At 43.0% G+C, this 17,198-nt stretch overlaps 1 protein-coding gene across 7 annotated transcripts in view; it reads right to left on the reverse strand.

Moving 5' to 3' along the window:
- DPF2 (double PHD fingers 2) overlaps positions 1-17,198 on the reverse strand; it is a 225,313-nt gene that overhangs the window by 12,815 nt on the left and 195,300 nt on the right. For all 7 annotated transcript variants that reach the window (XM_069208067.1, XM_069208065.1, XM_069208062.1 and 4 more), the window contains one exon: positions 6,676-6,788. In XM_069208067.1, coding sequence (XP_069064168.1) covers positions 6,676-6,788 — 113 coding nt within the window. The remainder of the gene's footprint in view (positions 1-6,675; positions 6,789-17,198) is intronic.

Consider the following 17,198-nt stretch of genomic DNA (forward strand, 5'->3'; position numbering starts at 1 on the left):
CCCTTATGGGCCAGCAGGACAGGAATATGGAAATAAGCATCCTGAAAGTCCAATGCCACTGTGAAGTCTTCAGGGTCAAAAGCAGACAAGACCCAGTCCAGAATGAACATTTTAAATTTCTCCTTCTGGAGGAAGGCATTGACAGGGGGCAGATCTAGAATAGGTTCATGACCTCTGGCTTTCTTGGGCACCTGAAAGTAGTGGGAATAAACACCACATCCTACATGTGGTGCTAGCACTGTCCGTCATGACATATCATTTGGCCAAAAAGGTTTGCACTTCTTGCTGTAAAATGGAGAAATGGTACAATGTCAGTTGCTTGGTGAAAGGTGCGGTCAGAAAGAAAAGAAAGGTAAGACAACCTTTGGGGGTGATCTGCAGGACCCACATGTAGCACTTGTTTGCTTGTCAATGCGGATAGAATTGGTGCCTGCCACTGAGAGGCTGTGACCCAGTAAGGGTGCACTAAGGAGGTTTGGTAGGTGAGGCTGAGAGGGTATGGGGTGGGCTACCTAGGCCTCCCCGCAAAACTACTGGGATATTTGTTGGGGTAGACAGGCACTCAGCCACAGTCACAAAAGAACTGATGGAATCTGTGCACTGGTGAGCATGCCAGAGAGGCCCAGACAGCGTGTGGTAGTCTTACTCTCCTTGAAACATTCAATGGCAGAGTCAGCCTTGTCCCCGAACAGGCAAGTCCTATCGAAGGGCATGCCCATCAGACAAGACTGGAGGTCGCCTGAGAACTCAGTTGATCGTAGCCACATTTGGTTACGATGGCCATGCTGGAGCCGATAGCTCGCCCAAAGTAGTCAGTGGTGTAAAAGCCACAACAAATTGCGAACTTGGCTGCATCACAACCATCTTAAATCGCCTGCGAAAGACAGGGTGATGGTCTTCCGGTACACCAGGGTGGCCTTGTGCCACCAATTCTCAGAGGGCATGAGTATAATGGCCCAGCAAACTGATGTCACAGGGCCAAGATGGCTGATGAGAAGAGGCACTTCCCTAATGTCTCCGGCAGACTTGCTTTGATTCCCTGTCGGGGGAGTGGTAGGAAAATTGTTAGGGTTGGCAGGACTGGTGGAGGCCTGCACCACAAGGCTTTCTGGAGAAGGCTGCTGCGACAAAAAGACCAAGTCGCATGGAGCGGGTCAATGGCGCCTAGCGATGAGTCTGTTGAATGGTGAGTCAGTGCAATCAATCAATTAATCAGGGATTTGTAAAGCGCACTACTCACCTGTGAGGGTCTCAAGGCGCTGAGGAGAGGAGGAGAAGGTTTGGGGGGGGGGGGGGGGGGGGGGGCGGCTGCTACTGCTCGAACTGCCAGGTCTTCAGAAGTTTCCTGAAGGTAAGGAGGTCTTTGGTCTGGCGTAGGGGGGTGGGGAAGAGTGTTCAACGTTTTGGCATCGAGGTGTGAAAATTATCTACCGCTGGTTGTAGTTCTGTGGACGCATGGGACGGTTGCGATGGCGAGGTCAGCGGAGCAGGGATGCCGGGTCGGGGTGTAGAAGGAGAGTTGTCTGTTGAGGTATTCTGGTCTGGTGTTGTACAGGGCTTTGTAAGCGTGGGTGAGGAGTTTGAAGGTGATTCTATTGTTGACTGGGAGCCAGTGCAGGCTTTTCAGGTGGTCTGCGATGTGGCAGTGGAGGGGGATGTCCAGGATGAGGTGTGCGGAGGACTTCTGGATGCGTTGCAGCCTCTTCTTGAGTTTGGCCGTGGTTCCTCCATAGAGGGCATTGCCATAGTCCAGTTTGCTGCTTACGAGGGCTTGGGTGATAGTTCTTCTTGTTTCAGTGGGTATCCATTTGTAGATCTTTCGGAGCATGCGGAGGGTGTTGAAGCAGGGGAATAAGATGGCGTTGACTTGCTGGGTCATGGAAAGTGAGGGGTCCAAGATGAATCCTAGTTTGTGTGCGTGCTCAGTGGGAGTCAGAGCGGTTCAGAGAGTGGCAGGCCATGAGGAGTCATCCCATGCGGAGGGGGCGGGGGGAGCCGAAAATAAGGACTTCCGTCCTGTCCAAACTAAGTTTGAGGCAGCTGCTCTTCATCCATTCAGCGATGGCCTTCATTCCTTCGTGGAGGTAGGTCTTGGCAGAGTCCTTGGTGAGGGAGAGGATCAGCTGGGTACCGTCGGCGTATGTGATGATGTTGATGTTGTGGGAATCGGGCGATGTTAGCGAGTGGGGCCATGTAGACGTTGAAGAGGGTCTGGCTGAGGGATGAACCCTGGGGTACGCCGCTGATGATTTCGGTGGCCTCCGAGCAGAAGGGAGGGAGGTGGACTCTCTGGGTTCTGCCGGTGAGAAAGGATGTGACCCAGTCCAGGGCTCTGTCACGGATTCCAGCATTGCTGAGGCGTGAGCATAGGGTGTGGTGGCAGATGGTGTCGAACGCGGCCGAGAGGTCCAGGAGGATGAGGGCCACGGTTTTGCTGCTATCCAGTATGGTTCTGATGTCGTCATTGGTGGCGATGAGGGCAGTTTCGGTGCTGTAGTTGCTGCGGAATCCGGATTGGGAAGGGTCCGGTAAAAGCAAATTAACTCTGTTAATGCCTGAACAAGGAATATTTTGGCTTCTGTTGAGTTTAGCCTTGCTCCCAAGAATATTGTTCCCTTTTGTAGAGTGAGTGAAAAGTTTTGTAAGTTGATAGAGACCCCTAAGTGGTGTAGAGCTTGGGCTTATCTGGCTCTATTCTGTGAACAACTTTGGTTTTACCAACCAGTTGTCTAAGCACCGTTATACATCAATCCAATTCTCTTTAGGTGAGCAGCTGGGCACTTTGTAAATACCCTGGGGGCAGAATTTATCATAAATGGCAAAACCCTAAACTGGGAATGCACCTTGTCTAGGACAAACCCCAGCAATTTATTTTATCCGCAGTTCATAGACATGTTAAGGTTTGCAGGCTTAGTATTAGTTCTTGCAAAGCTGTCATTCTGAATTTCTGAGTCTTGACATAGTTAAGGCCCATAGGTCTAGGATAGGTCTCAGTTTTGTCTGGTTTTGGTACAAGTAAGTAAACTGAGTATACCCCCAGGCCTATCCCTTTAGCATAAACTTTTTTTTAACATTAGTTTGTGCAATAGGTCCTGTTCCTCGTCTTTGAAGCAACTTTTTTCTTTGAAGCTGACCATCTTTGCTCTTGATTTCATGTTTGACGGCCGTTCCAGGACTTTGTTGATGTATCTGTGTCAGATAGCGTTTAGAATTCATTTGTTGGAGGTGACAGGACTCTGCTGGAGGGATCCACCAATTCTCTGTCCCACTAGCATTATATGAGATGGAATCTACAGCACATAGTCACTTGCTGGAGAGTCCAGCCCTTCCCATAGTTTTAATTTCTAACTTGCGCTTTCCCAGAAAGGTCTGGTTTGACATGTCAGTATAATGCCATAGTAATGGAGCACTACAAGACTATATCGATGGCATTAAAGAAGAGTGCCTGACTACTACTGTCTCTCTCCTGGCAAGCTGGGCCTATTTGGGGCTGGTGGTGTCCCTTGGAAGGATCCCTTGAAGTGGAGAGCTCCCATCAATCCTGTGGTCTTATTGTCTTTTTTCATGCTTTACTGAGCATTGTCCACTGTGTTTCTAAACATGTTGTCTCCAGTGAAAGACACTGACACCAGACACCTACCATGAAATATGCCTTCTCAAGGTAGTTCCTTGCAAAACAGTCAACTGATAGTATTGCGGAATCCAGTGTGGATTTAAACAGGGTTTAGCAATGTTATGTCCCTTTGCTCCCTTACTACAAAGTTCTGGTAGATGTTGTATCAGACTTCTTCCTATTGCTGGTGACTGTACCTGTTTAGTAGCACATTTGAGTTGGCTGTGTGCCATTGAGCAGCAGCAGAATCCAACTGCTCCCTTTTCCTATCAGGTGGTAGCCCATGCTTGATAGTGCATAGTCGTCTAGTGATTGCCAGTGTGTAGCAATAGCAGAGGTCCAGTAGTTGCCAGTGTGTAGCAACAATAATGGAGACTGCCCCTACCCTTTATAGTGGCAGGGTATTGAGAGGATTGTTAGTACTAATTTTGATCCTGGGGGTCACTAATTTAGCAATGGCTGGCTCCCTGAAGACCTCCCTTGATCTAGAGTGCTATGTAACATCAGAAGGTACTGATTCTTCCTTCCAGACAGGATTAGTGTTAAGAGAAAACAGGATTCTGACTGATCCTCTTCTAATTTGATGTCATTCTTGGCTTCCGCACTCTAGAGGACTGCATTGTATGTGACAAAGGTACCTGCTACTGATTGTCTCAAGGGGTGTTTATATACTCCTTCTTCAGGAGAGTTTATTTCAACTACCTGCTACTCTTTCCTTCATGAAGTCTTCCCTGCTGAAGAATTCATGCTCAAACTGACCTCCACCAGGCACATCCTCATATGCACAGATTTTTTCTTCTGGCTGGAGACACTAGTTCTGGTTGTTCTACCTCTGGTTCTTTCTCAGAAAAAAACTTTTGGTCAAGGAGAAAATCTGAGAATTTTGTACACCTTTAAGTAGTCACCGAACTCCCTCTTCCACTAAAGCAAAGGTTCCATTTCTATTAAAAATCTCTGTCTCGAGAGTCTTCTGTTCCACGTCAATCACAGACTGTCTATTCTTCGGGATTGAAGATTGTTTCACAGGATTCCTTCTCCCTCCTGGGCTTTCAATCATCTCTTGTTAGAGGGTTTTCAATCAGCAGTATCTTCTGCCCTGGATCCATGAGGCTCTATGCTTTCGCTTACCCTTAGCTGCCAAAACATTCGCCAACAGGGAGGTCTGGGAGTGTTGTTTTGACTATGATTGTTTTGTCTTGGAGCCTATGCATGGTGTTACCTGGCATTAGTGTCCCTCATGGTTCGATATTTTTGGGGCGTCTTCTCTTTTTCTATATCTACTTTTTCTTTTACCTTAGAAGATTCCCCCTGCACCACTTCGTTTCCCTGTTGTTCCCTGGTGCCCACCTTTGTTTCTCCCTTGACTTCAGTGTTTTGAGTTGAAATTCCAAACATACTTTGCAATCCTCCAGCTGATGGTTTCTCAGCAGGCAGCTGCGGACCTCATGGCTGTTTTTCCGGGAGAATTTGTGATGGCAGTTGGTGCAGAATCAGCAAGAGTGTGATCCACAGCCTCATTACATTTCATGGCCCACACAGTTGATGTCTTTGTGGGTCTTTCAAAAACTTCACAGTCGATTATTAGGTGTTTTCACTTGACATAAGTCTGTAGTTGAACATTCTTCACATTATTCAAGCATTTTTTTCTGTGTTTTCCTTAAAAATTGCACTTCTATGCTTTCTGATCTACAGCCCTCGTCCATGCTTTCAGATGCAATAGCGAGGAAAAAGAATCTAAAGACAGCAGGGTCACAGATAGGGTTCAGTGGCATAGATTTGGTGCCATCAAGAGAGACAGTGCCAAATGGTTGAGGACTCCCAAGTTTAAAAAAAATAAAAAAAAGAGAATGAAATTCACATTGCAAACCTGGAGATTATAGGGATGATGATGGCAGACAGGTCCGCTGAGGTCATGGATCTGGTCAGTACAAATACTTGGAGTCATAGTGAAGCTGGAGTTCAAAGTGCTGAGGCAGCAAAAAGTCAGAGTCGACTTATATTAAGGAGCAAGGTGTGCCCGATATTGTGTGGTAGTTATTTCCAAGAAAAGAAAGATTTCTACTTAAGGGAGAAGGAAAGGTGCCCATACAGGTAGAAGTGGGCAGCAGTGATCTAGAGAATGGTGAGGCTGCCATGTTGGACAGGCCATGTGAGGAATCCCACGGTAGGAGCACATTGCAAGGGTTTATGCCAGTGGTTCCCAAACTGTGCACCGCGGCTCCTTGGTGCGCCGTCAAAATTAGCCAGGGGCGCCGCACACAGTCTGGAAACCACTCGGAGGTGCTTTTAATCGGTAGCTTTTCACCGTGGTTTTGGAAACAAAACCCCCGGCATTAATTATTGTGACCAGCGGAGGGCGCCAGAGTACCATTAATAATATCCCTATGACAAAAGAAAAGAAATAATTTAAAATAAATGGTTTTCAGGAACCTGAACGAGAGAATTAAGAAGTCAAACTGTAAATAGTGTAGGTACAGGTACAGGCTGGGATTACGTTCCCCCACCCGCCAAAAAAAAGTAACATAATGGGGAGCCGTGGCCAACACGGCCAATAGGTCAAAGGAGCCGGGGATCGAAAAAGTTTGGGAACCACTGGTTTATGCTTATGTCAAATTGACAATATGTCAGAAAATGTAAGCGAAAGGCAGTAAAAGGAGAAAAATGTAATATAGACTAGAAGGCTAAAGCGTATTTGCTCATGAGTTCAGCTAGACACCAATGTGGTTATTTCTAGGATAACCACTGATACAAATTATGCAATTAAAAGCAAATGGAGCAAACTAAAACAAGAAATTAAAAAAATATATCACAAAACAAATCATGGAGTCTGCAAATATCTGTTTTTTAACTACTGGGAACTGAGTGTATGCATTCTTTGTTTTTATGTTTGTGCATCTCTGGGTAGAGAGTCTTAACCATATATTTCAGGAATACAGGCATACAAAATCCTATAACTTAATTAAATCAAACTGGCCTCACAGTGAGATACTAAGGTTCTGGGTCCCTTCTTTTTTCAAGAAAACAAAGTGGAAAGATCTTTCAAAAGTTAGGATAGCACATACATCATTTTCTGATGTTCCACATATGTTACAGCATTTGCACTCGATGCACTGCCAGCGATACGTCTTCACTGCTGCCATCATTACTGGTGTGAACTGCAGGCAAGACGGATGACCTAGCAGCAAGAAAGGTAGAGGGAAAGTGGAGAAAGAAAAACGTTTTGGAAATTGTGTTAGAATGTGAACAGAAGACACATTTTTATCACTTACCGACCTGATGGACTTGGAAAGATCCAGCAAATGCCAGAAAGAAGCTGATGTCAGGCTTGTCTAAATTACAGATAGAGCCTTAATATGTATGGATGACAGCAAGCACAACTTTTAAAGTTTATAAAAATGTATAGAAGACTCCAAAACCTCCTCTTCCTGTCTAAACACAATTGCACACAAACAACTACCTAGCAAACCACAAAATAAAGAACATATGCCTACTTAAGGATTTTTCTGTAAATGTACACCTCAAAACTGAATTTTTAACAGCAATCTGAAATATACCTCCTGCAGAAAACATTCTTCCCTAGCCATACAAGGTAAATAACTTTTGTCTTATGACTTGGAAGTCCACCTTTTATGCATGCAGCCCTTGATATTTTATCTTTTCCTGCACCCTATTTTTGTTGAACATAGAAATCTCTGTACTCTAATCCGTGCTGAACAGGAGTAAAGCTCCCCCTTTAACATGGTTACACTGACATTGACATACCCCTAACTGACTTATTTAATTTGCCTTTACGTGTCTGGTATTTGGTATAGAGAATGTACTTAGGGCCTGGAAGTTAAACACCCCTGTGGACAGAAGCACCTATTTTGCCATCCACAGAACAAGGCATGTAGCACCTACTGTGCCATCCACAAACTGGGCCTGGAAAACATAGCTTCATGCCTATCATGTGAAACTTGACTGCAGCAGCCTAAAAACCTGCTGACACACCTATCAAAATAATACTTTTAACAGGCAGGCAACCATGCTTTTAAATAGTAATAAGTCACGCCTAAGTACACCTTGTTACCCACAAGGTAGGGTGCCTAATATTTAATAATGGAACATGTGTAAAATTAAAATTGGCATGGTCCTCCACTGACTAGGCACCAAAAGCTATTTTTCATCGTCTGGGCTGTAATTGAAAACTACAAAAGTCAAAGTACAGATTAATGAACTTTAATTTGCAGCTTGTGATAAGAAAAAGCTAAATGAGTCCTTCAAGTACTATTTTTCATATTTATTAAATGTCAAATTCATAGAAGAAATGTAATTTTTTATTAAATATTTAGGAAAAGTACCTCCAGAAAGTTACATATTCCCTGCCCGATCTCCCAGAGGCTAATACGCAGTAGTCTGCCAGCACCTGCCCAGTAAACTCAATGAGGTGCGAAACCTGCTCCTAGAGCACGACAATGATTTAGGCCTGGTGAAAAGATGGACTGGGAGTGGGGAATTTGATCCTTATCAGCTCATGAAGTATAGCTGGCTAAGCACAGGAACTTCATTAACTTGAAAAAGAACAGAGGTGAGGCATGCTCATTCATTGTTAGTGTGAGGGAAAACCAGAAGAAGGAAACCCTTTTGTTCTCAAGGCGCACACAAGCTAAACTGACTCCAAACTCATTGGAAGGGAAGCTACCCCTAGAACTGGTTCTGGGAGCCTCAGAAGTAACTCTGGGCCTGCTCCAGAAACCTTGAACAGCTGCAACCTCTAGAGCAGTCTTGGGGACCTTGCGGTAAAGGTGTCAGATTTTAATGCAACTTCTTTGGTTAGAGACTCAGGCTTGACCCGCTGGAGGATTCTGAGCTCGATGAAGAAAGACTAAGTGAGGAGGTAAAATATTTTCCGGGGACAATAGCATTTGGCTCCATGTGGTCAATCTGAAATCGCTCATTGATCTCAGTCTGCCGCTTCCATAGACTACTAATGGCACTTACTGGTTTTTGGCACTATTTTTACGTAAGAGTTTGTAATTTTGTTTATTATATTTGACTCTATTTTTCTAAGTCGGTTTGGGTTTTTATGGTTTCATTTTCTGACTTATTTGTGTTTTGGTACTGCATAAATATTTTACACATTAATCCAAGTTAAGCCTGTGTGCTCTGTGTCAAAGATGGCAGGGAGTGCAATTCACATTAATTTAGTGACTTTGGTGTTCATCCCAACAGGTTAGTGTCATTATTCTTTGAGGGGGACAACCATCCACCCCATATACAACATCTTCCTAAATTGTGCTACTTAGTGTCTATACCGTGCTACCCCGGATCTCCCTGAAGTTGAACAGAATTCCCCAAAACACCATCATGTATATAAACACAAATCTGAAAATTCTACTTAGAGAACATGTGGTTTCATGAAGAAGCTTTGAAGAGGCCATGTGATTTTATCTTATATTTCTCTAGTAACAAAGGCTACCGGAAATTAGGTTACCAGATATTATTTTTGAAACAACTTTTATTATTTCTGAAACATACAAAAAGAAAAACCTACAGGCATCATCACATCATAGATTATACAAATACAGGTTTCAGTGTTAATGCTTAACTCAAAGTGTTCACATTATCAACGTTTACCTCCATTTCATTGGGGTGGACCAAGTTTTGGGTTCAGCCCTAAGATCACAAACCTCTTTGAGAAGTCTTTTCAGGCATTCCTATAATTTCATCCCCACCACCTTCTCCACCCTAATCAACAGCAAATTGATTTCCTTGAACCTCAGATTCTATTATATTTCTGTGTAAATCCTCTTCCATATAATATCACTTCTTCTGCATGCATCAATCGAGGTTATTTGGACACTGACCCACTGTGGAAGTGCTTAACCCACAGACTGACAAAACCCCTTTGTGTAACCTCACATTACACATCAAGTGCATGTACCTGAATACTGTAGGTCACACCAGATACCCAGCATCTTCAACTGTGTTTGCAGTTCCAGCACTTCTCTAATCACTGAGACTATTAATTGGCTTACTCCTTCCCAGAAAAGATGCAGCCTGGGATATTACCATGTAGGTTCCATTTGTCCTATAACCCCTAAGATAACTACCACATTCGGTTCTTCCAACCCTCCTCAATCACTAACACTCTAGTATAATAGACTTGGTGTAATATTTTCAATTGACTCAATCTAGAATCTGTTCCAACTGCCAATTCCTGTAGATATCTGCACACCTCTTTCAAATTGCCCACCCCCATTACAATATTACTTTTCCATTTACTTCAAAGGTTGTCTATCTTTCCCTGATAGCTATTAATCAAAGTCCTGTACAACTCTGAGATGGCATGAAAAGACTTCTTTAGTGGTGATTCTTCAACAGCAGAGCATCTTATGAGTTAATGTTTAGCTTCTAAGCATTTATAGTATTATGTGTTGCTTCAGCTCCTTTCTCGAGATCCTCAGAGGTCTGAATCCCTGTTGAGCCTGATATGTCTCCAATCTTGGAGTTGCCCAGTAAGTGCCATTCTATGAAGCCCTCTGAAAATCAGGGATCGGACCCAGCCTGGACTCCCACACGTAGTTCTAATCCATGATAGGGAGTACAAGTGATTTTGGACCACTTTCATGCGAAGGCCTGAACATTCACCAAAGCAAATCATTATTGTTGAGCATCTGATTATCAACTGTATGAGGTCTTTCAGATATACCAAGGTATCATAGACGTACATCGAAATATACTCCCAACCATGGTCCCACCTCAACCCCTTAATAATGCACCCTCCTGAATTCAATTTGCCATAGGCTTTATAGACAGTGTGAACAATAATGGGCAAACCGGGCAGCCCTGTGCTTGTCCTCCGCCCCAGACAGACATCCCTTGAGATAGCTCCACTGACTCTTACTTTAGGTTGTGTAGAAAGGAATCTAGTGAAGCTGTAAGTTGATTTCAAGATAGTATTTGCTATCTGCAAACATCCAAAAAGTCTGCTAGGGTTGTGTCTTGTAGAGGGATGGGGCAGAATGATCCAGATGCATTAGTTTATTAATAATTGTATACAGGCCAGATTCATGGGCAGAATTTTAGCTTTGATATGTCACAATAAGATTGGCATATAAGAGGCACATTCCACAGGTGGTACTCCTTGTTTGTGAATCAAGACGATGGTAGCCATACCAAGATCTGCAGAGAGCTTTCCTTCTTCTCTAGATTTATACAGCAGAATGGGCTCCCGAAATGTCCTGATCACTGAGCCTACTTAATAGTCCTACATAATGCTCTCATGTACTAGAAAACTGCACTCTGTCTCACACGCACTAAGACACATTAGGCACCAATCGTTCCTCTACGCAGCCTACCCATGCCGCTGGGTACCCTGATGTCCACTAAACCGTCGCCATGGTGAACAGTAGTTGTCACCTCCATTGATGACCTCTTTGATGTCAGAATACTGTTGTCGGACTTTATACAACTACACAGGGTTCCTGGTGCCCTCTTTCTCATACCTGCCAATATCGTGCATTACATCCGTCAATGGATGTCCGAACCGGATACACACTCACTGGTACAGGCAGTTTATAAAATGAGCACGGGTAGGCACTTGGTTAAATGGTTCAACAGATGCCTGGGCTCTCATTTACACTGATTCCACTAAGAGACCAATGGGAAGCGGACGTTAAACACCCAGTCCAAGAAATCAAATTTCCTTTTAGAGTACCCCCACAATACCCCTCATTACCTGGTTTAAGTTCACATTATTATATAAGAGATATTTAACACCCTCTAAATTTCACAAAATCTTCTCCACAGCTGCATCCTCTTGCCCAAGATGACAAACCGGAGATGCAGGCCTAATACATATGTTGTGGACATGCCCCACTCTGTCATCTTATTGGGATTACATCAGGGAATCATTTGGATCTCTGACTGGAAGCACACATTAGGACACTGCAGAACATTGTTTACTGGGACTATTCCCCAGACTTAAAACTTCCAAAACTGAATCTTGTTTTGTAGACCTAGCACTTCTCCTTGTCAAATGACAGATAATGTGCTGTTGGAAGTCTCCCACTCCCCCCTAACACCCTATGTTGGGTTGGTGTGGGGAGATTTACCAGTGAGGATCCACTGAAAGCCCGGCACTAAGGAGGGAGGAATATTATGGGCTGTGCAAACGACCTATAACTATAATATAGGGCACCTTGCTGAAACATTTCAAAACCGAAGTAGAGGAAACTGGTTGATCCTGTCACACTTTCTTAGGCTCTACACTATTTGGTCCTAGGTCTTGACATTCCAGTAACACCAGGCATTGACATTTTATGTTAACTCCTATGATCTCTCGTACGCTGGTACGACTCACGCTCTTCTTATGTCAAGTTGCTTATATGACGGCAGTATGACTAACTTTGAAGATATGTTTGTGGGGGGTGGAGTTACTGTTTCCTTCGCCTTCACTTTAGATGTACCCTAGGCCATTGAATGCATCACAATTTTACATATTGCGTTTGGTTCAGTACTACAATTATGATAACAGTGTATTCTCCTATGTAATCCAGCTAAATAAATGTAATATGATCTACAATGATTCCTGTGGCGAAGTGGTGTGTTGTTAGAGAAATGCAATAAAATGGGTGTTAAATAAAAACATGGGATCCACATTAATATTCATAAATACAGAATCAAATAGCAAGTTCATTCCTTCCTAAAGGAGGTGGGAGAGCTAAAAGTATTGAAAGACGGATACCAGGAAATTCAGAACATCTGTGTAGGGAGCTCAACTGTTTTCCAGGTAAGTTAGGTATCAAATGGAAAAAACAAGAGTACAACTAATTTCAGGATTAAAATTCTAATTGACATCCGGAATTCTATTCTTAGAAATAAAGAAAGAAAAACAAAAAGAACGTATTCAGGGTTCTGCACCCTTACGAGGCATACAGGAAAACCACTGAAAAATAGGCTGGTCAGTTGTTAACACATTTATATAGATTGTTTACAGCTCACTTACATCCACTTGGACTTGTTACCACTTTGATGCACCAGGAGAATAGAGATCTCTATTTTTTAAGTACCAGGACACTACATTCTCTAAAATCCCCTTAGGGTCAAATCCAGAAGAAATTGGAATGCCCATAAGACACAGAAACAATGAGAATGGACATTATATTCACCCTTTAACAATCATGTAGGCTTATGAAATAAGAGTTTTTTTTTTAGCAGTAGCTGCATTGATCAACAGGAAGAACATCAGACAGCATTCCTCTGAAAACTATAAAGATGTAAACAATGCAAAGGTGAATCTGAAAAGCAGAGAGAGTATGCAATGATAAAAATAGACTGCAGTTAATAGACCTTTTTTTGAACGTTAGTATTAGTAAGAAGAAAGAAAGTCAGAGAAGGTTATTTCAAGACGCTACACTAGCTAGCTGTTGAAAGCTGATAGAAATAACTTTTAGACCGCTTTAGAGATAAAAAAGAGACAAGGGAACAATGTGCAGTTAAAATTTGGTGGACAACATAAAATGATGAAACAATACTAATACCCTAAGCAGATTCAATCAAGCTCAAAGACTTGTAGTTACAGGAGGGCCAATGCCACAAACGATTTTGGAGATATCCACAAGATTAATTAAAATTGTTTTTATCTAATCATCTACAAAGTTAAAAGGTCTGGCGACACTCTGTCCCACATGCATTGTTGCAAAGTTAGAAAACTCCTCAATCCTGCGATATCTTGGACACTAAACCGATTCTATTTGCCTGTTTAAAATTAAGAGCTTAACTTCTATAGACAACATCTGTACACACCGGTTAGCAACGCACAGGATACAGCAAACTCGAAAAAGATTAACATGTTTATTCTGATACACAAATGACCATTCACAGCTTTATGAATTCTCTGTCTGGCAAAGAAATACTTGTTTCAATTAAGGACGCTGTAAGATTTAGCCATATTTATTTTATTATACTGAAGGCTTCTCTACAACATTCTATGCTTTCTGACATTATCCCTCACAATATACCTAAAGGGCGAATTGATGTCACGTAACACATTCTACTTTTTAGTTAAAATCATTCTCTATGTTAAAGAGTGGTTTGAACCGTGATACTTTTAGGTTCCTGAATATAATGATTAATGAATCCATGGACTTGTCAATTTCAAGACTTAAGTAACAGGCAAACATGAAGGAAACATTACTTCTGTGCATTTGTATTTCCTAATCATTGGTATTATCTGTCAATTCATATAAAAACATTATCTTACCACATATGTGGGTTCCCAAAACAAATGTTTTACATTAATAAGTTTCACACTGAGGCACCAGGGATTGTGTGTTTGTGCGTGTGTTTTTTGTTTGGGGGGGGGGCGGCACCTTGGGCAAGGGTCGTTCCCCATGGGGGCACATTGCTAGTGGCCATTTCTGCCCCCTTGGGTGGAAGATCAGCCTTTTTTTCTAGGACCATTTGCCCCCAAGGGGTACAGAAGCCACTAAAACATCAGGGATAGTTTTTGTTTCTGTTTTTCTGTATGTGTGTGGGGGTGAGGGGTTTTGGGGAAGGCATAATCTTGGGCAAGGGTTGCCCCCCAAAGGGGGCACTTGACTGACAGCCTAATTTTATAGAGCCATCTGCCCCCGAACGGGGCAGAAACCACTAGACACCAGGAGAAGTTTCTAAATGTTTAGTGGAGGGGTGTTTGTCAACTGGCAAAGTATTTACATTTGTGATTATTACGGTTTATTTCTTCTTTTTGTTCTAGTTCAAAGCTTTTGCTTCCTTTGCTGTGACTCCTTGCAGTTTTGGCAGTGATTGACCAGCAGTTTGCGTAGTTGCATGTTATAGTTAAGAATCTTTTTTTCACTCCAAACAAGTATGGTTGCCTAGCATGAATAACATTTTTGCAAGTGGTGTACTAAATGCAGGATTGTCTAGCTTTTTCAGGCAAGTGAGGGGTATAGTTTTTGAGTGCATAACTCTTTGTGATAAAGCCACACTTTATTACTTATCTTACGCAGTGCTGATTGTTGGTGGTGCATTTGTGCAGTTACTTTTCATAGGAAGGATCATGCCTAGCCGCAGAATGACCGCTCAAAAGGTTGCTGGTATGCTTTTTGAGTCGTCTTCTGATCATGATTATAAGACTGACTGCATCTGAGGCAGAGGAGGAAGTGTGAGATTCTGGCAGTGAGGAATCTTCTGATGATAAAGCCACTCTCAGTGCAGATGAAGGGCCTGTTTTAGAGAGGACACTGATGTGCCAAAAGTGCAGCAGCCTGGGGCTGAAAAGTTTCCCATTGGAATAACTTAACTCTGGGTTGCCCCAAACATGGAGCAGCCAGAGTTGCCTGCCTTTACTGGTCTCCTGGGGTGTAGAGTGAATGCGGAAAACTTTTTGCCTGTCAATTTCTTTCAGTTGTTTATGGACGATGTATTTTTGGAAGAGGATGTTGAGCAGACTAATTTGTATGCAGAGCAGTATTTGAGGGACAACGCTGCTAGACTTAGGCCACACTTTAGAGCTACCCAGTAGGATTCCCACAAATTTGGAAAAGATGAAAAAGTTCTTGGGTTTGACTTTTTTGATGGGGTTGATAAGGAAGCCGTCACTGGCTTCTTATTGGTCTACTAGTCACTTGATGGCAACGGCTATATTTTCTGCAACAATGCGTCGTTATCAGCATTTGCTTCTTCTTCAGATGCTGTACTTTGTTTACAATGCTTTAGCCTTGCCACAAAATCACCCTGATTCTGACCGTCTTTTCAAGATTAGGCCTGTCCTTGATCATTTTGTAGATCGATTGTCAGAGGTCTATGTTCCAGGCAAAGAAATAGCTGTGGACGAGTCTTTGGTCCTGTTGAACGAGTTACTTACCTTCGGTAACGACTTTTCTGGTGGATACATTAGCTACCTGTGGATTCCTCACCTCATGAATACTCCCATGGCGCCAGCATTCTACGGAAATCTTCTTACTAGTCTCTGCACGTCGACGAGGACGTCACTGTCTCGCACGCGACGCCGTCTGACGTCATACAGGCAATAAGAGGTCCTCGACGACGTGCGGACGTCAGTACCAATCATTTTTTACGTGCATGAGAACAACCAGGCAATGCAATGAAAGAACAAAGCAACATCCATTATATTGTAAAAATACACCACATTGTATGAATAACTGTAAATCCTTTTATGTACATATATATATATATATATATATATATATATATATATATATATATATAAAACTCTCTCTTTTAAAATATATACACACACCAAGTATATACATAAAGATATATACACATATACCTATATATATATAAATATATTATATATATACATCTATTGCACCCTCAAAGATCAAGAGGAGCGCACTCAAGGATTACTTGGCAAGACCATAAAGGCAACGGGGAGGCGGGTGGGACCGTGAGGAATCCACAGGTAGCTAATGTATCCACCAGAAAAGTCGTTACCGAAGGTAAGTAACTCGTTCTTCTGATGGATACAACTACCTGTGGATTCCTCACCTCATGAATAGAGTCCCAAAGCAGTACCACGCCCGGCGGTGGGTGCCTAAATGGTCAAACCAAGAAATCCTGCAGCACTGACCGTGCAAAATGGCCGTCCCTTCTAACCTCAGAATCTAAACAGTAATGTTTTGCAAAAGTGTGAAGGGACGACCAAGTTGCGGCCTTGCAGATGTCGACCACAGGAACACCTCTGGCTAAGGCCGAAGTGGCCGACTTAGCTCTGGTGGAATGAGCTCTAATGCCCTCAGGAGGATCCTTCTTTGCCAAAGAGTAACATATTTTAATGCAAAGAACAACCCACCTGGATAGTGTTCTCTTGTGGACTGCCTTTCCTCTCCTCTTGCCCACGTATCCAATAAACAGCTGATCCTCCAGCCTGAAATCCTTTGTTCTATCGATAAAGAAGCTCAACGCTCTCTTTGGGTCCAGACGGTGCAGTCTTTCTTCCTCTTTGGAAGGATGAGGCGGAGGATAGAACGTGGACAAAGTAATTGCCTGAGCCAAATGGAAGGGTGAAACAACCTTCGGGAGGAAAGCAGCCTTGGTCCTCAACACCACCTTATCCCCATAAAAAGTTGTATAAGGGGGTTTTACTGATAAGGCCTGCAACTCACTCACTCTCCTTGCTGATGTTATAGCTATCAGGAAGACTGTTTTTAAAACCAAATACCTCAAGGGGCAAGAATGCATAGGTTCAAAAGGGGACCCCATAAGGAAAGTCAGGACTAAGGACAAATCCCATTGCGGCATAACGAATGGCTTTGGAGGATATTGATTTAGAAGACCTTTCAAGAATCTGATAACAATAGGGGATTTAAATAAAGATGGTTGGTCTGGAAGACATATGAAGGCTGACAAGGCCGATAAATAACCTTTAATGGTAGCCACTGCACAACCTTTCTGCGCCAGAGATAGAGCAAAAGACAAAACGTCCGATAGATGAGCATGTAAAGGATCAATCTGCCTCTCTCCACACCACGCAACAAATTTAGACCACCTATAAGCGTAGATAGATTTAGTGGAGTGTCGCCTGGCCGCTAATATAACATCCACTACCTCAGGCGGGAGAGAGAAGGAACTC

The sequence above is a fragment of the Pleurodeles waltl genome, chromosome 9 (assembly GCF_031143425.1).
Source record: "Pleurodeles waltl isolate 20211129_DDA chromosome 9, aPleWal1.hap1.20221129, whole genome shotgun sequence".
NCBI classification, from domain to species: Eukaryota; Metazoa; Chordata; class Amphibia; order Caudata; family Salamandridae; genus Pleurodeles; species Pleurodeles waltl.